Source organism: Onychostruthus taczanowskii, unplaced genomic scaffold (genome assembly GCF_017590055.1).
Source record: "Onychostruthus taczanowskii isolate IOZ18803 unplaced genomic scaffold, ASM1759005v1 scaffold13, whole genome shotgun sequence".
In the NCBI taxonomy this organism is placed as follows: Eukaryota; Metazoa; Chordata; class Aves; order Passeriformes; family Passeridae; genus Onychostruthus; species Onychostruthus taczanowskii.
Genome location: NW_024498462.1, coordinates 7,095,739 through 7,121,707, shown reverse-complemented (window position 1 = coordinate 7,121,707; position 25,969 = coordinate 7,095,739). Strand labels below are relative to the sequence as shown.

At 41.4% G+C, this 25,969-nt stretch overlaps 1 protein-coding gene across 1 annotated transcript in view; it reads right to left on the bottom strand.

Moving 5' to 3' along the window:
- Positions 1-649: 649 nt before the first annotated feature.
- Positions 650-25,969, bottom strand: part of KIAA1210 (KIAA1210 ortholog) — a 37,329-nt gene continuing 12,009 nt past the window's right edge. The window contains exons 2-12 of the mRNA XM_041396728.1: positions 21,976-22,052; positions 16,951-17,119; positions 13,959-14,088; positions 11,335-11,493; positions 10,728-10,793; positions 9,056-9,268; positions 8,458-8,575; positions 6,110-7,708; positions 5,188-5,348; positions 4,619-4,718; positions 650-1,578 (exon numbers count right to left, since the gene is read on the bottom strand). Coding sequence (XP_041252662.1) covers positions 1,406-1,578; positions 4,619-4,718; positions 5,188-5,348; positions 6,110-7,708; positions 8,458-8,575; positions 9,056-9,268; positions 10,728-10,793; positions 11,335-11,493; positions 13,959-14,088; positions 16,951-17,119; positions 21,976-22,052 — 2,965 coding nt within the window. The 3' untranslated portion in view covers positions 650-1,405. The remainder of the gene's footprint in view (positions 1,579-4,618; positions 4,719-5,187; positions 5,349-6,109; positions 7,709-8,457; positions 8,576-9,055; positions 9,269-10,727; positions 10,794-11,334; positions 11,494-13,958; positions 14,089-16,950; positions 17,120-21,975; positions 22,053-25,969) is intronic.

The following is a 25,969-nucleotide window of genomic DNA, read 5'->3' as shown; positions in this document are numbered from 1 at the left end:
CTCGTTAATACTGTTTTCAAATTGCAAAAACTACATATTAAATTCAGGCCAAAACTGGAAGATTAAAGTCTTGCTTGAGCTGATCTGAAACCAATTTTCTTTGGTTTGCAGTTAATCCTATCAATAGATAATATTTTCCTTTAAAAATTCTGACCAACTTTCCAGCTAAAACCAATCAATCACCCTTCAAATTTTGCACTGTCTGTAAACAAAAACTACATAAACGTGCAATTCTGCAAGAACTGGAAGCACCAGTAAGTGCCACTGTCTCTTAACCTACCAACATCATTTCACAAAGCTTATTTTTCAAATGTCTGCAGCCTTCAAAGTCAACAGCAAAACTTTTGTGAATGTGAGTGACTGCAAGGCCAGGCCCTGCTCCAGCTGCACATTCTCAGACTGATGTTGAGTTAATGGTTAAAGACTGATGAGACAAGAAGGAAAGCAGATGCCCCTTTTATGACTAACACTACATACAACTGAGTAAATACACATCTTTATGAACATGGAGGGTGGCGTTTCTTGGAAAGAAGATGCCACTTTCTAAGGAGCAAGTTCTCCCCCAACATACTATTTAAGAGAGACAATCGGCTGAGGAATCTCACCAAAAAAAATCACTATTTGCCATAATTAAAGAAAGGAACAATTCTTTTAGTAGAATGTTTAATTTACCCAGATTTCTACAGGTATAACAAAAAGTAGACACATGCTACAGTGTGGTGGTTGTCCAGTGCATGGGAGAGAATGGGTGTGCAGCTCAGGGCCATTCCAGTGGGGATCTGTGAGCAAGCACAAGACCAACAGCACTGAGACCTCAAATCACACAAAAGCCAGAACCACTCCAACTCAGGTGTGTTTAGATCTTGCAGCTGTCACAAAACAGATCATTAACAATCTGAAGCAGAGTCAGGCTGCCCAGCACAGAGCTCTAGAGAAAGAAGTGTGATGACATCAGGGTCCATGACTCACAGTGCGTCAGTGCCCAGCATTGTGAATATTTTAAAGCATACGTTAATTTCTTAGCTCAAAGCCAAACCCTACAAAACACTGTACAGTCTTTTTAAAAGAACAAGTTTCTTTAAAAGAGACTTTAAAAACATATTTTGCTAGAGAAATGTTTCAAAAGCCTGAAGCATGTCTTTTCAGAATATCACCATCAGATGTGTAAGCATATAAAAATGAACCAAATTTTCCTAGTGTCTGGTAGTAGGGAATGCTCAGCTTCCTAATACATCAGATTAAGCCCACAATGGCATTTCTTCATTATGTCTTTATATACAACAGTCTGATCAAAAGTTTTAAGGCTCTTATTTCTTGAAAGAAAAAAAATGGTCACAGTAAAGAAGGGATTAAGTGGAGTTAACACAGCTATTGGCAATGCAAAGAAGGATGGTCATGTCATTTGCTATTGTACAATCTGGGGCATTTCACTCCATGCTTTGGCTTTCTTCTTGGCCAGGGACAGCCAGGGTGGTTCAGCAGGACTGCAGGGTGTCATTGGCAGGTTAGAGGAGTGCCTTGCTTCCTTTTCAACAGCAGGAACCACAGATGCTTCCTGAGAAATTGGTCCAACTTTACCTGCCCATGAGAAGACACACACCACTCATCAGAAGTCTAGAGAGTTAAAAAATCAATTTCTGCCAATAATATTTTCTTCTCTCAAAAGAAACTATTTTACAGCCCAAAATGCTTGTGACTCACCAATAAGACACAGGAATTATTAATTGGCTATTGCTGGCACTCTCTGGTCCAGCTACAGCAATGGTGAGGACCAGCTCTTGCAACAGGAAAATTGATATTAAACAATGAGTAATGTGCCCATTAAAAAAAAAAAAAATAGTCTCCTCAGTCCAAACAGCAAGTGTCTAAACCCAGATAAATGAAGGACATTTTTCAAAATTCTTCAAGCATGTGAAGACTACAGACTATTATATCTAATTCAGATTCTTGGTTAATTAATCTCTTAATTTTTCAAACTCTTGATTTTTATTAAACTGCACAGCAAGGAGTTCCACAGGCTGATTATGCTCTGTGAGAGCAAGAAAATCTAGGAATAAGACTTCTGAGTATGCAGGAAAGCAGAAACAAAATAGCTGCAGGATAAGGATTACTCCAGGCTTGCTGTGGAGTTAGAAGTTTATGTTTTCCAATACTGAAAAGACTTAAAGATTTCTTTTAGTCTTCACTGCCAACACAAACATTGCTCCAGCAATGTTATTAAATACCAGGTAGGAATCAAACCACTGCTTTATGTACTTTCACTTGGAAGCTATGATGGTAGGATTTTGATGGTACTAGGTATTCTTGATGCAGCCTGTCATACCCACAAAGGATGAAGGAACACAGATAATGCTTCTTTGATGGCTTTGAGTTCCTATTTAGAAAAGGCCTGCTCCATTCAGCTTGTTGAAATTTTTCAAAATTAATGTCTATGCCATGTTAAGTAAAAGAAGCTTGATCTTGCTTGCACTGAAATCAATGGAAAATATCCTTCAGCTCCATTAGTCACACCCGATGAGCAGAGCTAAAGCAGTTCCTATTTTCACTCAGGAGGTCTCTGGTCTTTTAAAAGTTCTGGCTGGTTGGTAGCTCTTGGCAAGCTATACTTAAGAATACTGGAGGTAGGATACTGTCCATTAAACAGGCTGCAGCTCTACATACACAAGAAATTTTCAGAAGTATCTAAGACAAGGTAGGAATTCAAGTGTTACTGAAATTTTGATTTTGAAAATTAATTTTCCCTTTTTGGGAGAGAACCTTCTTTGTAATAATCACAACAATCCAAATAAGTAACTCCTTTGGATATTAACTCTACATCCTTTCCACCACCAGCACTCTCAACTAGACAAAACCAGGAGGTTGGGCTAAGGGGAACCAAATCAGAGAAGAGTAGAGTTTACATTTGGGATTCCAAATTTCCTACTCATGTGCAGATAGTACTGAACATTTCCTAAACAATAGGGCCTGGCTTTCTGAGCAGCAGAAGAGCAGTGTTTTCCTTAAACATGAGCACTAGTCAGAGCTTTTAGTGATGCTCAAGTCGTGGGACACCAGAATGCCTATAAATGCTACCTCTGGAGGCAAGGAAACAGTCACTGGATGTCAGGAAACCAGGCCAATTCTGGGGAAGACGTGACCCAAAAAAACTTGTAATTCTGCTGTAAGCACCACAAAGACGAGTAGCAGAACAATTTGTGAAGTTCTGAATTTTGACCAAAGGCTGCTGGGTTTCCAAGCTTAGGATGATGCAATATACAGAAATCCAGTCAGCCTTTCAAAGGAAGACTTCATCTGAGCAAAAATCAGCCTGTTTATGTTCCATCTCTCACTTTGCACCTAAAACCACAAGACAAGGCAGGCCTGCAGCAGAATCCTTTTTAGAAGGTGTGGTATTTTAATCACACATACACACACAAACAAAATTAGCTGCAACCAACATCAGAGCTTCTGTGTTGGTGCAAACGCCCTGAGCCAGTCACCTGCTGCACTAAGGGAGAAAGCTAATTTTGTAGAGCCTGTAGATTCAGAAATGGCTAACAGCTCTAGCAATAACTACTACAGGGAGCAGCATAGAGGTACTGCCAAACATCTCTAGTACAACAGCTCTGGGTGCTGCTGGATTACACAGGGAAAGAAAGGGGCCAGGTGCACGGGCTCTTTCCAGACAGCATCTCTCACTGTGTCAGCTGCAGGAATCTGCAATGGAAAAGCCACAGGTCTGGCACAGTGGTGCATTTCTTACCTACCTAGGCAGGATCTGCAATCAGTAGCTTTCAGCTAGCACAATATGCTTTCACAGCTGAAGGACTGGCCTCTCTGTGTCTAGCTGGAGCGTGACACTGAGGCTTGGCACCACACTGAGTAAGTAGGGAGGGAGAAGCTGCAGCCCAGCAGAAGCCTTGGAAGAGGTAATAATGTGAGTCACCAAGTGAGTCACACTCTTCCCCTGCATCTTTAATACAGAGAAACATAGCTAAGTGCTCAGGAGAGGAGCCATCCAGCCTCTGTGTTCACCTGAGGGTAAAACTGACTCTACATAAACTATTCTTGATATATGTTTATCTATGTAACACATCTGGCCATGGAAACTGCACACTCTCCATATGCAAGCCACGCTCTTCTGCACCTCACTGCTCTTATTGTTAGAAAGTATTTCCTAACATTTAAGGTAAACATCCCCTGGTGCATTTTAAGTTCATGCTGGCCATAAAGAATAGTCTTGCCCTCTGCAGAGAATTTAGTTGTCTTTTCTAGACTAAACACTCCTATCAGCATTTCCTGGCTGACTGGAGATCTAGAAGACCTGACCTTTTTTGCTGCTCTCTTCTGGACATTCTCCAACTTCAACTGCTATTCTTTAGTACTGATCTTGGCCAGTAATAAATCACCAGACTGTTTATATGCCATTTCATGAACTGGAAGTGGAGATAAGAGTTCCTCACTTGCTTTCTCTGCTGAGCAAACAAGCCATTATGTTGACTTATACAAAAACCATGGTCTGAACAGGCCTTATATAAAGTGTGCTGATTATAAAAATGGTGTGTCTCTTCCCCCATCCCCTGCCACCCACACCACTTACTGGTGCAAACTGTAGCCACTATGTAAAGACAAAGAATACCTGCTGCTGCAGACACACCAGTCTTCATTTGTGTTTTCCTGTCCTGAGAGCTGGAAGGCATGTTCTTCTTCAGAGTGTCCTCACTAGCACACATCCCTGGCTGCAGTGTGAGGAGAGAAGAAAAGAATGCAACTGACTGCCAGCCATGGGCACTCACAGAGCTGTCTCTGGCAACCTCTCAAACCTGCCTGTGGAAAGGCAGCAAAAGCCAGGCAAGGATGGTTGGGAACATCCTGTAGGAGGGAGGGAGAAGGCAGGGAGGAAGCTAATGCAACTCAAAGCAGCTACATAAATATGCTCTGGGCAGTAAGAAAGTTCTGAAAAGGTTAATGTTTGAGCAGTGCAAAGGAACATATAGGAAAACCCAGCTGTGAAATAAATCCCTGTGACAGTGCAGTCCCAGGCATTTGCTCAATTGCCTCACTTGTCTCTCTCATTGTTTTAGAGGCCTGGCCTGCAAAGCTCTCTCTGAGTAGTGCTCAGAACACACCTCCCATGAAGACAATATTGAACAGTTTGCAGAAGTATCCAGGTGACCTGGGGCAAGATTCACACCCATGCAACATTACCTGGTACTCTACCTCCCCCTGATCCACTTTGGTCAAAGCTTTGTCTTCATCTTTATGTTCTTTGGCAAGAGGATGGTCCTGGAAACCCTTTTGTTTCAGCTTTGCCATGGAGACCCAAGCTGGTTCAGAGGAAGCAGTTTCCAAATATGGAGAGACTTTTTCTACCAAAGAAGCATTTTTGAAGTTAAGAAGGGATTTAGGTCAAGTCAGCCTAAAGCTAGTGCTTCACATTTTAAATCCTTCAGCATCTGTAATAGCCTTTGAACACAGTGGAGATAAAATTACCTTCCCTGATGATTTTGTCCTTGGCAATAACTTTTTTTCTGTTTATTCTCCAGTTTTTGACTCAACTACTTCTGTCTAAGTCAATGGCAGATGTCCCACTGAGATCACTGTGAACTGGATTTTGCCTTTGAAACAACATCCATCCATGCAGATTAAATGAGTGCTACAGTAAGGATTTTTTAATGTAGGCAATAAAATACAGGCTTTCTTGTCACTTTTTAAAAATTTTAAATTAAATAATTGTTTTAAAAAATCTCACTAATGCAACTCCTAGTTAAGGTTTGAGCTGCTGCAGTCTGAATTTTTAACTAAAACTGCAGCAAGTTTTAAAAATCTGTGTTGAAACTCCAACTATATGCACAAATACCTCATACCAGAAACTTTTCAGAGGCATTTAAGCTATTATTCTGTTGTTCTTCTTGCTGGAACACACCCTTCATTAAGATAAGCCAAGAATTCTCTTGACTGGCCAAATCATCAAGCCATCATTAAATTATAGTGGTGATGACCTCAAGGCTGAATTTCGTTCTTAGCCAAGAGAATTTTTAATTTTTTTTTTTTTTTGTGCCACTCTGCCAAGGCTCTGTACATGATCTCTGTTTTCTACAATATTTGGATACAAATACAGCATAAGTACCTGAAGGTTTATAACCATTTTGCTTCTTTGCCACTTCTTCTGATCTTGCCTTGGTAAGATTTTTGTCTTCTAGGAGATCTGGTTTTTTAACAACTGATTTTGTGTTGACAGGAAGGCTTGCAGGTGGCTTCCCTGTGCCCATCAATTTCTGATCCTCCTTGACTGAAGCAGAAGAAGCAGCTGGAGCAGCTGGGGGGATCAGCTTTGGAGGCTCTACACGGCTTTCATTCTGGTATTTTAGTAAAGATGATGTTCTTCTTAGTCTGACCCCAAATGGGCTCTCAAAGTTTTGTGTTTCATGGTCAGCCCACTCCATAAAAGAATTCAAGTGCAGATCTCTGTCCTTACAATCTCGATCAAATCTATCTGAGTTGGTTTTTGCTGATTCCTGCATAATTGCATCAAATCGTGTGGGTTCTTTTGTCATTCCTTCAAAGAACTCTGGTCTTATGGGGGATGTTGGAGAACTTCTGGAATAGGAATCTTCCTTTGAATTTGAACCCCCTGAGAGAGATCTTTGCCATGCTGGTGCAATGGTAAATCTGACTGGTTTAGCAGAAGCAGTCTTCAGTGGACTTTTTACATTTTCATGTGATGATTGACTGCCTTCTGCTGTTTTTCTGTGAGAAGCTGTAGTGCTTACCTGGTACTCCTTACTGTCAGCATCAAAAGATATATTACTCTTCAAGCCAGTCAAACTTGAAGAGGCAAGACACCCAATGGAAAGTTTTTCAGAAATGCATGATGTGTTGGTCTGTTGACTGCCTTGGTTACCCTTTGAAACAGGAACAATTTCTGCTTTAAAACATACTTCCAATTTACTGCAAGGTGCCACACAAACTGCTTCTGAGACAGATGCTGCAGTGTCTATTTTTTTTTCTACACTGTCCTTGAATAACTGAAATTCCATAATTTCACAAGTTTCTTTGTCATTTTTTGCTACTGAACTCCTTTCAGACCTCAAATCAGCCACTGTCTTGATGTCAGAACATGACTCTGCTGCTGCAGCTACTGCAGCTTGTGGAGTGCTCAGTGCAGTATCTGAGACAGCATGGCTGGAGTGATTCCCTGTAGCACCAAAGCAGAGTTCTTCTTTTCTACTAAACAGTGGATCCCCCTTCTCCTGGGCTTTAATGTTTGGATCCACAGAATTTACTGAGGAACTTGGTGCAACATCTGGCAATATATCCATGCCCACTGTTTCCACACCACTGCTGAACAAGTCAGCTGCTGGTATGTCTGGAGACACAGCAGCTTCTCCTTCAACTTGCTGCAACTCTGGAAGTGCAGGTACTTCAGCACTGGTCCTTTGAGGATGTATTTTTGATTCCTTAGCAGACACATCTGCAGGGTACATCACTCTTGCACTGTGGTGTTCTTGCAGGCTCACTGGAGAAGGCTCAGGCCTCAGGAGAAGTGTGGCTCCTTTGTGATGTCCCACACCAGGCAGGCACCCATCCTCTTGCAGCAAAGCACAGGGATCTTCTGCCACAGGTGTGGAATCACAAGAGTCAGGGGCAGCACCAGTGGGAGTTTTTACACCTGGTGTCTCCTTAAAACCACCTCCCTTTGCACAGTGTCCCACCTGGGCTGATAATCCTATATTAAACAGAGGAAAAGAGTGTGCACTTAAAGGTTACAATTCAGACACCGTCTGTATGCATCCACGATAGTGCAGTCCTTTAACAGGAATGCCCCATGTCTGGGCACTTATGACTGATAAATAAGCTTGTTCAGAGCCTATTTAGAAATGGGCAGTCCAAGTGAAAGACTAATAAATTTTAGTTTGAACAAACCTAATCCAGGGATTGACTGAAAGTTGCTGTCTGTTTCAGGTGTGCACATTAGTTGCTGTTTGGTTGTTTCCTGTGCACACCCTTAGCTGTAAGACTACTAGCCAGATTTCTCTAGACATTTCTGCATGTGTGTGCCTAGAAAAGCCATCTACAATGACTGGGAAAATTCTCTCTGGGTGAGTGGCAAAGGAAGAGCCAGTAAACAGAAGCCAGTCAAAGCCACCTGACACACACAACATATAATGCTGTGGTTAAGGTTTTTCTGAGTGCCAAGGAACTCAGTTTCACACTCTGAGATCCAGCCAGCTGTGTAGGACATGTGCTTCTGAACATGGTGCTTTCAGCTCATGGGTTTTTTTAGCGCTGCCCTCAAAGTTCACCACTTCAGCATCACTTTGTTGCGTGTACTTGACTTTTTCCATCGCAACAATTCAGCAGCCAGGATTGGTTTTATGTTATAGACCCAAAAGATGCCTAGTTTGGAAGGGCTAACAATTCAAACAGTCCTGTCAGTGTTATGCAGAAGAGTTCAAGCACCCAAAGTAGCTATACCTGTGTCTTCTTTACCTTCCCAATCGCTTTTATGTTTGTCACTCTCAAGTAATTCTGTTGAATTTCCCTTCCTTTCTGGAGTTGCAGGAAGACAAGTTTCATTTTCCAGCTGTTCCACCTAAAGAAGTGAAGATGCTTTAATTAAAGAATTATGCACAAAAGTTGTAGTTTATACACATGCATTTCTATGAATACTCAAATCATAGAAATAAAACCTCCCTCCTGTAATTTACCAACACTGTGAGAAATGTACTATTCCAATTAAGAACTAGATTTGTAAAAATAGATTTAGGCCTCTTTAAAACTGACATTTAGCTTTTCAAACACCAGAAGTGTTTTTACAATGAAGCATAACCCACAATTTTTGGCTAAATAATGACAACCAAAAATTGCAAATTTTTTCAGTTTCCATAATACGGAAGTTTTCAGAATCTTTTTTCGTTGGTTGGTGCGTGCAAAAAAAGGTGTTTTCTATTCTTCCAATGGAAGATGCAAACATGGATAGGAAAGAAAAAAGAAATTAAAATATTTAAAACAATAATTAAAAACTCACAGTAATTTCCTACTGCCCAGTGATTCTTTTGCAGAAAACACCCACCTGGAGGGGTAGCTGATGCTTGTTGGTAAAGCCTCTCTGTTTCCGAGGGTTGATGGCAATCCTGTGCCTGGCTGCTGAGGTGTCCAGGCAGCCAAGGGGACTGGCAGGGATGGTAAAATCAACAGGAAGGAAGCTGCTGCCTCGTGAGATGGGGGTCCCCTGAGTGACAGAGGATAAAGGACTGATGGGCCTGGAGGAAGCTCCAGAAGGTATCTGTAAAACAGAAATACAATATTTTGTATTTATATATAATGTATATATTTTGCTTTACTTCCCCGCGACCGGAACATTTCCTTTGTTAGCTCATTCCATTTCAGAAGCTTGAAACGGCTGTAGTTTTGGACATAAATCCTCATTTTAAAATGCATGGCTAAAGTCATCTCTGCAGAGAGATTGCTCGGTTCTGTGTGTTCAGCTGTACATAACACAGAAGGAGAAATACCTGTCTCTGCCACAGGGAGAGGCTCAGCCCGTCCCCACCCCAGCTCTGCTCTGCAAACCCCTTTGCATTTGATGCACACACCAGCAGGAGACACTGCTGCCGTTTGCACGGCTGCCTCTCATCCCAGTAACGTGACCCACCGCAGAAATACATTATTTAAAAGCCACAGAAATAGCACGGATGCTTGCTCCTCATTATCTCTGAGAAAGATGTCACAGTCACTTTTCTCTTTCAATATCAACTTTCAGGAAAATCAAATGATTTTCAGAATATCAGAACCGTCTTCCAGACAGTGATGAATCTCATCCTCACAGCAATAACCTAGCAGCAGTAACCTAGGATTGTGCAATCAAAATACAGGATTTACAGAAATGTTTGTACAAAAGCCCCCTAAAGGTGAAGTTTGAGTCGTTTTGTTACTGTATTGAAATGCAGACTAAACTTTCTGGAATACTTGCAAAATGTCCCAGACGTGCCAAACAAGCTTCATTCATAAAGCTGGGTGACACTCAGCCTTTGCACTGTGCCTGGCATTTGCAGTTTAGTTTTGTTTAAGCTTAGGATATAACACAGCATGTCAAATATGTATGCTGGTGAAGTCTTAAAAATCATGAAAACATCTTCACATCTCATCTACAAAAACTGTCAAGGTGAATCAAAAAGTATGATCTCTGCAAATTTTTCCAATCTGGTCAAGAACTGTGTTGTTCTGAGAGCAGAACCTGCTGCTTCTCATGGTCATTTACCATCCAAAGAAAATTGCTAATTAAAACACACCCTTTCCTGTGGAAAACCTGCCATCAGGAAAGGCTGGTCCTGCAATCATTTCCCAGGAACAGAGAGATGCTCACAAGCTCACAAGCCACTGCTGATGGGAAGGTGTGATTATTTGGCATGGGGGCCCTGGCACATGGGAGCAGAATTGAAGTGCTTTGCCCGGTCCAGTGTTTTGTGTAACTTTATAGATTCATACTGTGTCACAGAGCTGCCTCTGTGCTCTTCACACAACCCACTTACCAATAGATTTCTGCCTGTCTTTATTTTTTTATTGAAAACCCTGAGGTACATTTTAAGTGTCATTTGCCTCACTCTGGACTCTTAAAGAATTGTTTCCTAGGATACAATGTACCCAGAATAAATTTAAAAAAATAAAATTGCTGTACTGGCTCCATACAGACTCCACATATGCCATCTCAGGGAAGTTTATTAGCAGGAAAAGGAGCTATTTACCTGTTCATCTTCACTGTCTGTCCCGCCTAAACTCAAAGAGCTATGACGCTGAACAGGGTTGGAGGACTGTGGGATAAAATGAGGAAGAGGGTAAGTCAAGGGAATTATCTTGAGCTGGATATCCAGTGCTAATTATGAGAAAACACAAGAGGAAAAAGAAAGGAAGGGTCACTGGGTCCCTGCCTTACACATTAGATTTAATTTCATCATTGGCATCAAACATAAAGCAGAGAAGAGTTCTCCTGCATTGGGATGTTCCAGGAAGGCTGACCACAGGAGGCAGTATATTTTATAAAGTTATTTTGGATTATTGTTTTCAAATTATCACATTTACAAATTCTCACATGTTCACTGAAGTCTGAAATAATGCATTTGCTAATGATAGAGATCAGAGTCCTAGTCTACAGAAAAGCATGGAAAATTGCACCCAGAAATGGGTCAATTGCAGGGTCAATTTCTAGGTATACCTCAGAGTGAAAAGTCCACAGTCCATCTAGGTAATTTCTTCTGGTTCTAACTGATCTGTACCATCCTGCACAAACAAACAAAATGGTCTTCCCCTTCTCTAGGCAGATTTTCTCTTTTCTGTACAGATGGTCAATTGTACCTTGTTTGGCGAATCTGTCAGAACTTCATGAAGGGTAGAAATTTCAGGAGGGCTTCTAGGTAAACCATCATCTTCAGAAACAGCACCTGCATCTTCCAGTTTTTTCCCAGTTATAACAAGAGGAGGTGATCCAAGTTTGACATTCTGCTGCAGCTGAAGCTGTGGTTGAAATATAGAATACAAACTTTCATTGGTACAATTTAAAGAAGATGTTCTGGACATTGTAACCCGCATGCTCCTATTAGATGTGCAGAATCTTCTAGTTAACAGAAAAACTTGAAGTAACAGACCATTTATAGAAAAGAGCCATTCATAAAATTTTATCCAGCTACATTCGTCAAGGACCCATCATTAAAACTGGTGTTGGTATAAAATTAAAAGTAAAATCAGTTTTATTCAGTAATTTAACAAAAGAAGACAGGAATTTCACCATTCCAGAAAATTTACTACAGTTTAACTCAATTTAAATTTAAAACTTTCAAAATTCTATATTTAATTGTTTAGTCACATAAATTTAGGTATTTAGTCACACAAAGTATTGCCAGTCAGCATTCCCAATCCCAGGTTTATGTAGTCACCTTTCCCTCACAAAGCCCTTCCAAATTTGAGAGCTTGTTACAGCCCTCTCCCACACAAGCAGCTGAGTCACGATTTTTATAGAGTACCAAATCAATTTCATTTCTGGTCCACCCTAATTAATTGCTTGTTAATTTCCCCCACCATCACGTCCTGGTCCTGTCTACAGCAAGAATGGTAACAGCAGCCAGGAACAACTTGGTTTGTAAAGGAGTTGGGGATTCTTTTCCAGGATTGCACAAAAGAATGCTCTGGCCAGCCCTGACCCTAGAAAAATACAACAAAGTCTGCAAACTCACAAGCAGCCAGATGTTCCCTCAAACTAAAAATGTTCAGATCTCAGGAAACACCATTACTAAAATTCTTGGCTTAAGTCTGTCAGCTGTGACAAAGCTGGAATAGAAACAAGGTCTGAACACAAACTTTGTCCTTCAACTGAAAACATCTCAACAGAATATTCCCAAGATAAACATGCAGACTTAATGTTTCTGGGTTGTTGTTTTTTTTGTTTTTTGGGGTTTTTTTTTGCTTATTAAACCATATTGAGTAATTTTAAGCCTGGTTTTGTGTTTTCCTGCAATCTATGCAGTCCTGTACACCTCTGTAAAATAGACCTAAAAAGCTGCAATTCTTATTTAGCAAGGTTCATTTGCAATGTAATTCCTATAGCTCTAGCTGCCACACAAGGTAGCACAATGTCTAGAACACCAGTCCCCCAGTTCCAACATCTTCCTTTTGCAATTTATGGGCAATATATTGCAATACTGTGATATATGGGCAGCACAAGGCATGCAACATAAGCGTGCACTTAATGGGAATGAAAAGACAGTCAATTTTGCTTTGGTCTCTTTTCACAACTTCCTGTCTTACGTTTATTAAATTTATTACATGCAGACAGCAAAGTGGTGTGAGGGAAACTGAATTTGCATTCTGTCTTCTACTGGTAGAAGTTAATTTACATTGCTAAGAAAGTAACTGTTTTTATTAGTGCTTGGCTTTTATTCTGACAAGAGTCAAGCTCACAGAAAAAGCCTGTCTGTCAGAGCTACAAAAATAGTGCTGGCAGTATTACATTACTGCAGAGGATGATGGATGGGGAGAGGGCACAGTGGACTGCAAACAGCATGAAAAGAGCTTTTTCCCCCTAACAATGTTCTGTAATATACAAACACGTTTTCTTCTGCTACTCCTTTAGTTATACAAAAATAGCTTTGCCCATTTTGCAGCCTTAGAGAGGAACAAGTCCCTCTGTGCATCTTCTATTACTTAACATGTGACTCAATTGTCTTTTGCAACATGAAGCTCACACTGAGCAAAGGAGGAATTTCAATGACCTTTGGCTCCTTTATCAACCATTTGTATTCAGTCTCTGGAAAAACCTTAAACTTTTATCTGAGTGTTCCAAGCTGGGCAGTTAGTGAAATGCAATTAATATAATGAACAGTTCATAAGGGAGCTGTCAAGAAGGGTTCAGTATTGCCTTGGAAGAAGGAAATGACCCAGCAGAATACAGTATCTTTTGCTGGCAGAAATCAAAAGAATAATTATATAAATAAAGCTGTCAGAGCACCCTGACAAATCCATCATCCCACACACTTACACAGCCACTGGCACTACCATGTGTAGTGAAAACATCTGAGCCAGAACTGTCAAAAAGAGTAACACAAATAATATTTAAATATAACATTTAAATAACAGTGTAAGGGACACACTACAGTACAAATAAATGGCCTTAACCCAAAAGCAGTAGCTATGAAATAAAGAACATAAATCCCATTGGAAGAGGACACACTTAATAAAGAAAGTTTCCAAGAGTTCATGAACTGGATTCACATCACACACTAAGAGACCTGGGCAAGGCTGAAAGCACCAGGACTGCTCAAAAATTCAGCTTCCAAGAGGCAGACTAGATCCAAAAGTAGCAAATTTGGCTGTAGACACTTCAGTCAGCAAAATCCTAAGGCACACAGCAAAAGAAATCAAGCAACAGACTTTCCTGGGAGACATGACAAAAAGCAGCACTACTGATGAGGGGATGATGTTCTCACCTGTAAAGTTTTCACCCTTCCAGGTATGTTTTCCTGAGACAAGACATCACCTGTCACATTTCCTGGTGCAGACTCGAAAATGAAGACACTGTCATGGGACAAGGCTTTGTTTCCCATGCTACCCTTGGGCCTGGAATGGAAGGAAGGAAGGAAGGATGAGTGGTCAGAGCATTGGGTACATTCCCCACACCACCAGGGCAGAGGGGCGATAAAGAGGCCAGAGTGGGATGCATCATGCTTCACTTCAGATTCGTGCATGTTTAAGACAGTCACTGTTTGCTTCTTTTATACTCAGGAGAGAGGAGAAACACATTTGATCAAATGCAGATGTCCCTTTGCAATGCACTCAGCATCTGCATTGAACACACAGGTCAGTTTGCTGATTGGAGAGGGAGTCCAGCATGATTAGGTCCCACGTTAGGAGGTAGGTGGATGCAAACCACCCTAAGAAAGGTGCAGAAAGGGACAACAGGACTCCCCTGTCCTCCTTTGGTGGCAGTATGGCTAACATGAGACATTCAGGATACAGCTTTTGCAGCCTGGTGTGTGTCATACCTGCAAAAGATGGTGGATTGTTTTTTCCCTTCTTGCAAATCTGGGCAGAAAATTTAACTTTGATGTATTAACAAACTTGACTCGAATCTTCTCATCCAGCAATAAAACCAGTTGCATTCACCCATATCCTAAATATGATCAGATCCCAAGTGTTTAAAAAATGTAGATGGGACAAGTGTCCATGGTTAGAGTTACAGACTATCAATGGCCAGGTTAAAGTGCCTAGGTAAGATATTCCTGCTCTGTTCCTGTGCTCATTGGCTGTTCAGCACAGTGAAACAATGATGAGTTCCCACAGCAGCTGTTAATTGAGTTGTAATTAACTGAGATTGATTGGGCTTGGGCTATTAAGTTATGAAGAGCAAATTTTGCACTTGAGTGGCACAAGGAAGGCTTCAAATAATTTATTAACCAAGTTCCACCAGCGTGGGCAGGTGCTATTTGTACATTACTTTGTCCAAAAGACAACAAGGATAGCCTCTACCAGGATTTCATCCTAGTCTTGAACTGGAAAGCATCATAGAATATTTTCTCATTGTTTGCCACCAGAGTATTAACAAATAAAAATTACAAGGATTCCTTGGCTCAGATGCTGCACAGGCAATGCTTTGCCTCTGAAAGTTTGACTCTGGGGAGCAGAGGATGATTAGGAACACAACTCTGACAAAAAAAAACTCAGTATGTAAAAGCTCTTCTGCAAGGAAGTAAAATAGAAGAGGTCTCTGCTATTTGCCTAACCACAGATTCTCTCTTTATTTAGAAGAAAGCCAAGAAAGACTGTGAACATTCATTAAGTAAATGCACTGCATAAAAAACCCCAAACAAAACCCCTTTTTCCTCCTGCATCCCCCTTCTTTACATCTCCAGAGACACCTCCCCTAGCTGCTGGGCTAACCCTTCTGTTGCCCCAAAGGTGTAGTCAGTCTGTCTACACCTATACACAGCCTCACAGCAGGGCAAAATAAATTTGCTCTAAGTTTATGTTGTGTTGAAGGCAATCAGAGCTGTTTCTCTCACAGCACAGGTCAGAGTTTGTGCTTCCTCCCATTATATATCATGGTTATTGGCTGTGTTTGTCTACAGGACAGCAGCTCTGCACACAAGCAAGGCACTTGCCTTATTTCTTCATTAATGAAGCCATCCCATCCTTTTGTGTTTGATTTTATAGTCCTTTTCAGCACGAGAGGTATTCCATATGGGCAAGGCACAATTTTAGTGCATTAGGAAAAACAGTCGTGCAGCTTTTATTTACTGCAATGTATGTTCACTATTAGCTGGCATATTTTATTTATTGCAAAGAATGCATGTACATTAGGATGTATTTGCCTTTCCATCTGGGGAATTCTTTACCCATAAGGGCTGATGTCTCCTTACTCTTGAGACTGCCAGTACAGGATCTCTGTCCTTTTTTCTCTCTCTGCATATGTATCAGATGTGCTGGCAAGAGAATTACTGTATTTTCTTCTGGCAGTCACCAAAAAAGCACAGGATTAAATATAGAATTAACTGTGGCTTTAGTACAGATCAGTCTTTTATGTGCAAATCTACATTCCTCTGTAATTCCAAGCAGTATATTTATATGTATATGTTTATGTATACGGATATTTCTGCTAAAGATGCATTAACTAAAGCCCAGATGTTTCAGCCATTGCCTGTCCACACTGATTTCCCTATACAAATGCTCAATTCATTCCTGTATATCGAAATTCAAGCTTCCCACCAAACCAGAGGAAATGATGGGACTCTAAGGGCAGTATTTGTGTAGTTCGAGGGTCTAAAGATTATTAGTGAAGCAGTGTTTGCAGTGCAAGCTGACAGCTCGTATCACTGACTGAGAAGAGGACATCGTTGTGCACTAACACCGTTCAGGGAGCTGAGAAATGCTCCCAGGAGCTTGCAAACCTCACACGCACAGCCCTGCAGGGGCGGCCGACACAAAACCAGGAGCCTTCAGTTGTTATCTGTGCCTAAAGGGCTAGGTAAGAAAGTTAAAGAAGCAATCACACACTGATAATATACCAGAAGTACTTTTCTCTTTACTGCAGCCACGACAGAGGGCATCACTGATGCTGAAAAACACCCACACAGCTTCTGCACTAGCAGTACTCAGTCATCATCCTCTTCTTGTAAAGTTGCTGCTGATCAGACCCTCCTAGGCAGATGTCAAACACTAAAAACAATCAAAGCAATCTGGGCTATCTGCAGTCTCAGACCAAGAGGTTGGATTGCCCCTGTCCCGGCTGCCCTCCCCCTCCTTTCCAGGCTGACTCTCCAAGCACTAGCAAAGAAAGAGGAAATTCCTGGAATTCCTTCATCAGCATTAGGGCTTGTTTTGCACAAATTTGGACAGACGCTGCTCCCAAAGGGCCAACTCATGCTTTCATCCTACTGCTGTGAGAGGTCCACTTTTATTTATTTTCCTTCCCTGCCAGCTTACCCAGCCTCCCTCGGTGAATGAAGTGCAGCAGTGTTGAGCACAGCGATGCTGACATCGCTGCTGGACTGGCAAGGTTTTAAATTACTCTCTCCCCTGGGAGGTGGAGGTTCTTTCCTTTTCTTCTTGGCAAAGAAGTTCTTGAAAGTCTGAAATTTGGATTTTTTCTTTCCTGCAACATGAAAAAAAAAAAAAAAAAGAAAATTTATGAAAGCTGGTGGTGTTGCGTAGCTTGTGTAATGTTATCTCTTAAATTCTGGAGGAAGCCTCAAAGCTAGAGCAGCCCATTCAGTTTCAGTCAGCTCCTTTGTAAATAATTCAGTGCTGGAGTCCAGTGAAAGGTGAAGCTTCAATTCTTACATTTGGTTCCTATAAAGAAACACTGGCACAAAGCTGACAATAGTGGTGCCTACCTAGGTTCTAGTCTGTACAAAAATATACTTTATATAGAGAATGTATCTATTCACAACTGAACAGTGATCATGCTTGGTGTATCTTCAGTAAAAATTGCTGTCAATGTCTTTAGGTATAAATGTTCTTTACTGAGTTTGGTTTAGTTCTGCTTACTCTTTATTCAGTGCTCTAAGGAGACAACACCTGAAGGACATTCAACATTGGCAAAAAGACTGAAACTGGAAAAAGAATTCATAAACTCCAAAATCAAAATATCTGTTTCCACATTAAAGTGTCCCAAAATAAAATTGACATCTCCTCCAGGGACACAGAAGCAAACTTAAATTAAGACATTGTCTTGCAGGACACCAAAGTCCCAAATAGAGCAGCCCTAAGAAAACAATTGGAAAACTGTTAATTTGGTTTCAGATTTTCCATAGTCCAAATGAAAATACAAAAAAAAATTTAAAAAAAAACCCCACCATGAAACATCACTGATCTTTTATTTTTAATAAGAGCTAAGATGCTTCAACATTCTTATGTATATTTTCTTTCAGCACACAAGTCCTGCATTTTGTCCCTGACCCTTACACTGAGGGGTCACTTTGAGTGGTTTGGGCCAAACTATTGTACTAAGACCCCTGTGATTGACTTAAATACATACTCAGAGCAATAACATCATTGCATATCTGAGCCATCTTCATTGTTCAATTAACACTTACAGCGGTTGGCATAATGGATGCCCACATCTGGAGGATTCCTCCATAAGCAGGGCATTATTTCAAGACAATTATTGTCTTCTCCCAGCAATGATTTAGTTGGTGATGCTGTGTCTCAGCGTGTGCCCTGTACGTGCAGGGATCTCTGCCAAGGGCCTTATCTGGGCTGAAACTGCCACCACACAGCTGCATCAGACAGTGGCCACTTTGAGAAACAAACAATGACACTGAGATCTACTCCCCCTGTCTCCTCCCTGCTCCTCAGCCCAGTGCCAGCGCCACGTGCCAGGACACACAAGGACGTGGCACGGTGTCCCCAGGGCCTGGTGACACGGCTGCCCCTGGGCAGAGCCCCCAAAGGCCTGCAGCTGCTCTCCAAGTGACCTGGGCTGCTTCTGAGACCAAAGGATCTTTCAAACCATGGAAAGTGAGCTCTCACTGCAGTCCCACAATGACAACAGGATGTGGCTGCTCTTAGGGAGGGTTTATCACTGGAAGACTTTGTTATCTTCCCCTGCTGCTTAGCAGGCAATGAGTGAATGAGACAGCACAGAAAACACACAGGTTGCATTGCTGTGGCCCAGACAACAGAGCTGATCCCAAGGGTTTGGGATTTGTTAAGACACCCAGAGGGCTCAATGAGCTTCATGCTGCACCTGTAGCAAGAGCTGGCAGGAGAAGACAGCAAGCACACTGAGCCTCTACACTAAAACAAGCATGGTGAGTGTGCTTCAGAGCCTTTGGAAACACATCCTGACCATTCCTCTCTTTCCTATACACAATTAGACAATGTGTGTGGTATTCTTCCAGGAAACTTGTCAAAGCTGATCTGGTTTATCTTAGATAGGCAAAACAAAAGTTTAACGAGTTTAATGATAGCAGTTCCCCAAAATTATCAACTCTGCAATGACTGCTAACATAGTCAGTGACTCAAAGAATGAAATGGCAAACTTTGAGACAGGCAAAGGGCTCTGCAATTCAAAAGCTATCTAAATGAGAAACAAGGACATTGGCCACGTACACTGGTGAACTGTCAGCTGTACAGACAGAAAGCAAGCTGGATTCTAGTGCAGGCATTATTGATGAGCTTAATTAGATGCTGGTATTTCCAGAGAACCAGGAGTGTTAAAAAAAAAAAAAAAAAAAAAAAAACACAAAGTGAAACAAAACCCACACCAAAAAGCCCACCACACAATAACAAGTGCTCCTAAGGATGTCTGGGAGAAGCAGACACGAGCCTTGCCACAAAAGCAAACATTGCCAAGGTACTACTCCAAATACTTGTCTAGATCAGAAGTGGTGCTAACTGAATGGAGGCTACAGAAAGGATTTCCATACACTGCCAATGAGCAATCCCCAGCTGGCATGGGACAACACTTGCACCATTGTGCAACAGAGAGGATCTGGTGCAGACACATCAGTCACTTCAGTGCCTCCTCTAGACTCTAATTTATTTCTGGTGTGTGGGGTACATCCCCTCCAGCAATAACTCCTCTTCAACCATGCTCTGCTCAGCTGCAAACATTCAGCTGCCTCCAATGAATGAGAAGACAGTAAGTTTCCCTGCAGTTCCAGAGACTGGCACTTGCCATTTTATTATGTAAAAAAAGATCAAATCACTACTAGACACTAAGTGCTGGATGCAGATGGAAACTGTGGGACTGTTCTGTGAGGGAGCACTTAGCAAAAAAAGACATGGCTCAGAAGGACAATGCTCTTGGTTGCTTCCTGCTGGGAACAGCTGTGCTCTGGTTTTGCACACCATGAAAAGGATGCCACCTTTAAGCTAAAGGTGCCTACATCTCAGTGCACTGTGAAGCAGCCCAACATGACAATAAATTGGTATTTGATACTTGAACTAATAAAATACAAGAGGACCTTAATACTTAAAATGGAAAAAAATCATTGCAAAGCAAAAATCCAAGCTCAAACAACTATGCCTTTGTCTGCTTTGTCCACTGGTGATTTTTGAAATCTTATGGTTGCAAATCTTCAGTTTTATGGCATTAAAAATAAAATACTAAATTCCTACGTTACTTCCATAAAAAGGAAAAGCCTTCCCAAAAATTAGTTGCTTATGCTATGTTTTAGCCAACTATAACAGAAAAGAAGCAGGAACAAGCATTTTCCTTTCTCTGTAAAGTTTGTGAATTCTGTATTTTTTATTGTATATGTACTGCCTATTGCATTGTGTCTCCTGTGCACAGAGAGAATTAACTCAGAACTTTCTGCTCTTTGAATAGTTCTTCCCTATAACAAGACAGAAAATAAAAGGTTGCTTCTTCCAGTGCAAAAATTGAAACTGCAAAAAACATAGGGAACATCTGATTTGGGATGTCAATGATCACATTCAAATTAAACCATTCATTTGGGAATCTTCTATGGTCTCTGACTTCCTAGGGTGCATTCGGGATGAATTTTCTATCTTTTGTTTCCCTCAAATCCAAGGACTAGATAGTTTCAACATTTAAAACACCTGGGAAAAAACCCCAACCCAGAGACAAGATTCTCAGAAAGTGTCATGATTGTATCTTCATAAAAATACCAGATATTGGCAGACAGACAATAAAATCATGGAATTCAGTATCACCAGCATTGGGTGCTGACAGTTTTTGGACAGCAACCTGGTTCCTGCCACAGAGAAGGAGCAGCATGCTCTGGAAGCCTTGCACTACAGACAGCAAAGCAAACCTCAAGAAATCAGTCTAACTGACTGGACTGTGAAGGGTGGGGATTTCACCCTCCCAGAGCCTTTACATCATGAGCTAATTATGAAGAGGGAGAGGTGAAACAATCCTTCATTACCTTTGGAAGAAAACAGAAGATTCTAAAATGGCTTTGTCCAGGTCCAGCCAAGTGTCTCCTGAACACCTTGGCAACAGCACAGCAGCCTTTAACTACTTAAAATTTTGTTAATTTAGGGTCAGAAATATTCCTGGTGGATTTAGAGGCAACACTTCAGATCATGAACCATGTCCTGCTTTTCCTATCACCCAGGTCAGAATTTGACCTCTTTTCTGAATCTTCTGGTGAACCTGAGTACAAAATTTTCATGCATTGGCTTCACAAAGCTTACCAGATTGCTGGGATAGCACCAGACTGTGTGACAAACTAGATTATAAATCTAAGAAACCAGACAGTGCTGAGCATCTATCATTACACTTTCTTCACCTCTATCCATCTGCCAAGCAGAGTTCAAGTAACAGTCTCTTTGCAATTTGCTTATCTCTTCTAACAATATTTTGATAGTGGCAAATGTATTTCTAAAGGATAAAGCAAGATGACCTTTAAAACACAAACATTTAAGATGATTGCAAAACATTAGCCAAAGAAAAGAGAGAAAAAAATCAAATGGTGTGGCAGCCACTTCTCCAAGATGCTTCAGACATGATGCTATTCCCCATATTCAAACTGGCAAAGGGGATATCCTTTCATGTAGACAAGTCTCTGGCATAAGTAGGATATTTTCATTTCTTACCTATTATTCCATCCCCTCACACTGTTTGCATCAGACCATGCCACTAGATTGAAGAATAAGTAGCAAATGGCTGCAGAGAGAGAGGCTGCTGGGGTACTGATAGAGCTCCCACAGACAGGGGATTGTTAACAGGCTCAGCTCCCCCTCTGCAGGGTCCATCAATGCAGGCACAACCATCAGCCCTTCAAGCTCTAACATCCTGCTTCTAAAATCCAAGTCAGAATCAAAAGGAATATCCTCCAACAGGATATGTCGCTCCAGCATTGCACATTAAAACATCTTTTCCATAATACCGACAGCTGACAAAGACAAACAGAATTTTCTTTACTCTACAGAAGAAGCCCCCAAAAAACAACACTCAAAGCAGGTCACTACAGACCTGACTAATTGAAGAAAAATCTTCCAAATGAGCTGCACATTCAGAGAACAGCTGCTTACCTGTGCACTCTTCGACTGTGTCTCCAGTTTCAGGTGACTGTGTGACCTCTGTGGGCCTCGTAGCCATTATATAGTCACTGAAACAGAGGTGAAAGCATCAGTTAAATTTTAGTCCATCGCCCCAGCAGAACATGGTCCCACCCAGCATGAAGAAAGAACACAGCTGAATCCTTTCTAAAACTACATGACCCGGTGGCTATCACAACCGTGCCTGGCACACTTTTGTGCACTTTGGCCACAGAACTTTTCATTTTCCAGTGACACTTCTCCAGCCACAAAATCCAGTCTAATCACTGCCAGCACCTCTGTCTTGTAGAAGACCAGAATCAAAGCTTGCTTTCAGGAAAGATGTCATTACACTTGCTCAGCAAACACTGTAATGCTTCCCACTCTTAGAATAATGAACCTTTGCTGGGGAGTGACAGCTCCACACTACTGTAAAAAACAGAAGTGCTCAGCTGCCCAGGGTTCATCCATTACAGCGTCCTCACAGCAGGCACCAGTCTAGTCTGTCATCATTATTAAAACCAGTTAAGCATCAGCACTGAAACATCATTCCAGGCTATGCTACATTTGTGGAAACCAATAGATCAAATTTATTTTGGATCCAGTGCAATCAGCTTTTAACCACAAGCTCTGAAACCTTATCGCCAGCAGGGCTATTGATCAACCAAATTAGCTGATGGCATCATCTTCCTCCCTGATGAAAACAGAAGTTCAGCCTAGTTTTAAGATCATTCATTGGTAACTGGCTCCACTTTGTATTTTCCAAATGGGTGTCTGCCACAGACAAAGGAATGAAGCAGCAGACCACAGGAGTTACAGAACAAATGTCAAGCAACAATGGAAATGTGACAGTTTAGCAGGGCAGCTCATAAATACTGTCCTTTGTTATGGAAGCTACCTCAGTGATACTTTTATATAAGTAGAGGTTCCCATATGCTGTCAGGACTCAAAGAGTAAGAATCTTTACAACCAAACCCTGCTCTCTTTTCTGCATAGATCACATCTAACAATTTTCCACATTTAGGTGCTCTAACAATACAGCCAAGCCAAGTATCTCAACAGCAAACAAGACTGTGATTCTGTACTAATTTGGCCAACCACTAAACTCTTCTATTTATTCTGTATCACCCACATACTCTAAAATCTGTCATGCCCAAAAGCACTGGGACCGTTCTATGAGCCCACATCCTCAGACAGCCTTAAAAGACGAGGTGCACAAACTCAGGGGCAGAGGTGTCTGTGGAGCAGCTCATGGAGGTGAAACAGGCAGGGCTCCTGTGACAAAAGAGGCCATGGAGAAAAGCATTCCCTGCACTGCCCACACAGACATGGCAACTGTAAAGCTGCTGAACTCTGGGGAGGAATTGAGGAGGTGTAAAAGAGAAGCAAAGTGCAGTCAAACAGATCCCCTGCGAGCACTGGGCACAGGAGAGCATCAGCACAATCTAGTTCCAAATAATCTCACTTCAACTTGTTAAAAACCAATGAAAATATTATTGCAACAACCAGGACTGATTACACCTTTCCTAACTGAGATGTACTGAGGTTGTTCTTGAAACAATTGTCAGACAGCATTGACAAGCAATAAAAAATAAGATTTCTAAGTTTCCTTCGGATGATCATAACCATTCAACTTTTATCCTTTTTTCCCCCTTGTCTCATCAATTATCTATGAAAATGTTTGCATTTCCTGCATACTTTTTTTAAAAGCAGTCATGAGTAGACTTTCTTATAGACTCTTTCTTTATATTAAAAAGAAATTTGGTTCCAATTTTTCCTCTCAACTTTATACACCATGCACACTGTATTAGATTTTTCTGAGGTAAAGGGAAATGCATTAAAAATAAAATATTGAGAAAGCATTCAACAAATTTACAAGGACAAACTGACAAGTCTCCAGACTTGAGTCTATTTTCACAGAATTTGAGTGGACCTGGAATTTGGCTCATCTTGATCTCTAACTTCTGCTTTATCCACCTTCAGTTAAACCAAAGCAAGAGGAAATTGATGTTTTCACATCTAGCTTTGTTTGCATCAGTTCAACATTTATTTAACTCAGTCATCTCAGCTGCTCACTCAGAATCCTTCCAGCCTTTGAAGATATTTTGACAGAAGTGTTTATTGTAACTGCAGGCATATATTTCCAACTGGTATATCTTTTATACAAGTAGAGCTCCAACTGCAAAGCAGCTCTGAGTTCAGTTCTTCACAGTCAAATCAGCTCCAGCATTAACTCAATTTTATAGCTGAGTTCTCTGGGGCACATGGAGCTCAAGTGTCAACTACAAGGGTGCCCCATTTAGGACCTCATCATCTTTTTCCAGTGAACTGAACATCACAGATTTTCTCAAGCTTTGAGTTAATTGAAGTAGCTGAATTACAGTAAAAAACCCATATAATATGTGGTGTATATATTCCACCAGCAAAGTGGAGGTTCCATCATTACAAACCTGATGACATACCTGGAGGAAAGTTAGCAATTAGATGGCATTTAGACTTCAAATTCTGGTGGCAGTGAGTTGTACTTTACAGAGAGCAGTTAGCAAATGTTCTGAGCCACAAGCCCTAGCCTGGAGGTCAGTGTAATGGAGAAAAAGAGGACAAAACCCCATCAATACAAACACACATGAGTGCACAGGCATTAACCAATCGAACCTCCACACATTCAGCACTTCCAGGCCTTAATAACAGCAGACAGACACAGTGTCAGGATGTATCAATACCATGTACACCCAGCCCAATCAGCTGCACTAACCCCCTGTGAGCTCTCCCACAGCATTACACCATTAGAGAAAAAGTTTTAAACAAATACCATCTGTGTATTGATTTTCAGTGATAAAAATATCAGGTTAAATAAATGGCCCTTTAGAGCAGTATTTCTGATACTCAGGACAGCTGGGAAAAGATGCTTGCAGAGGGATGCAGGAGACTTCTCCTCAGTGTGGAACAGTGGGTGCACTTCCCCGGTCTGCAGCTTTCTAATATGTTGTTACTCTCTCAAACAGTATTTGCAATCCTGCACATGGACAGACTTCCTGCTGCAGAGGTACAGGGCACACAAGCTGTGAATCTGCCCCTCAAAAGCCAGACACAGTCATGGCCAGCAAATCCACTGCATCAATTCCTGTGCAGGGTCATGAAAAGGACTGAAAGTTCACCAAAAACACAGCATTTGCCTCTCCCTGCACAGCATGATGGGCTGGATTACCACTAATGTGAATGAATTAATTATTTGTAAACAGTGGCTTCCTATGTAGATGCAATCACAAAAATAATACTGACATTATTTGACCCTATTCGCATTGCTAGGATGTACTTTAAGGCAATTAAACTCCTACAAAGTTGTGGGGTCTGCTTTACCTCCAAAAGAGAGAATGGAACTTAGCAGTCACCACCACCCTCACTTGGTTTGATGTTTCAGATCCAGGCTCTCTCTGCTATCCCACATAACATTTCCATTGATAACCCCACTGTGCTGCTTTCACTCAGAGCTCTTCAACTCATTACAGGAACTAATGAGTCTGAAAAGTAATAAGAAATCTCCAGGAACAGGAGAAATGTCCTTGTATCCCCTTTACAAACTAAACCAACTGGACAAATATTTGGAGTACTCTGTGGGAGGGCATTGATAGGGCAAAAGAAATAAAGTTCCAGGATAGTGTTCTGAGCATTTGCTTTGCTGAGCTGAACATATGACTTAATAAGTACATGGGGGGTAGAGGGGTGAGAGAATCTCACCAAATGAATAAAAGACAATTCCCTTTCACTGCTTGGTTTGTGTATTTAAGGACTCCTGAGAAGTTAGCTTTGCACAGGATTCAAGTTTCCTGCATTCATGCTCTCTGCTCAGCCTCAGAAAAGGGACACGGCCTCCTTGCTGTCTCTCCAGTGGAGCAGAAGAATTGGAAACTGCAGAGCAAGCAAGCTGCTAGCCCACCTTCAGTGCTTCTTCAGCTCCAGCCCGTGGCTCTGCATAAGCATTGCACAA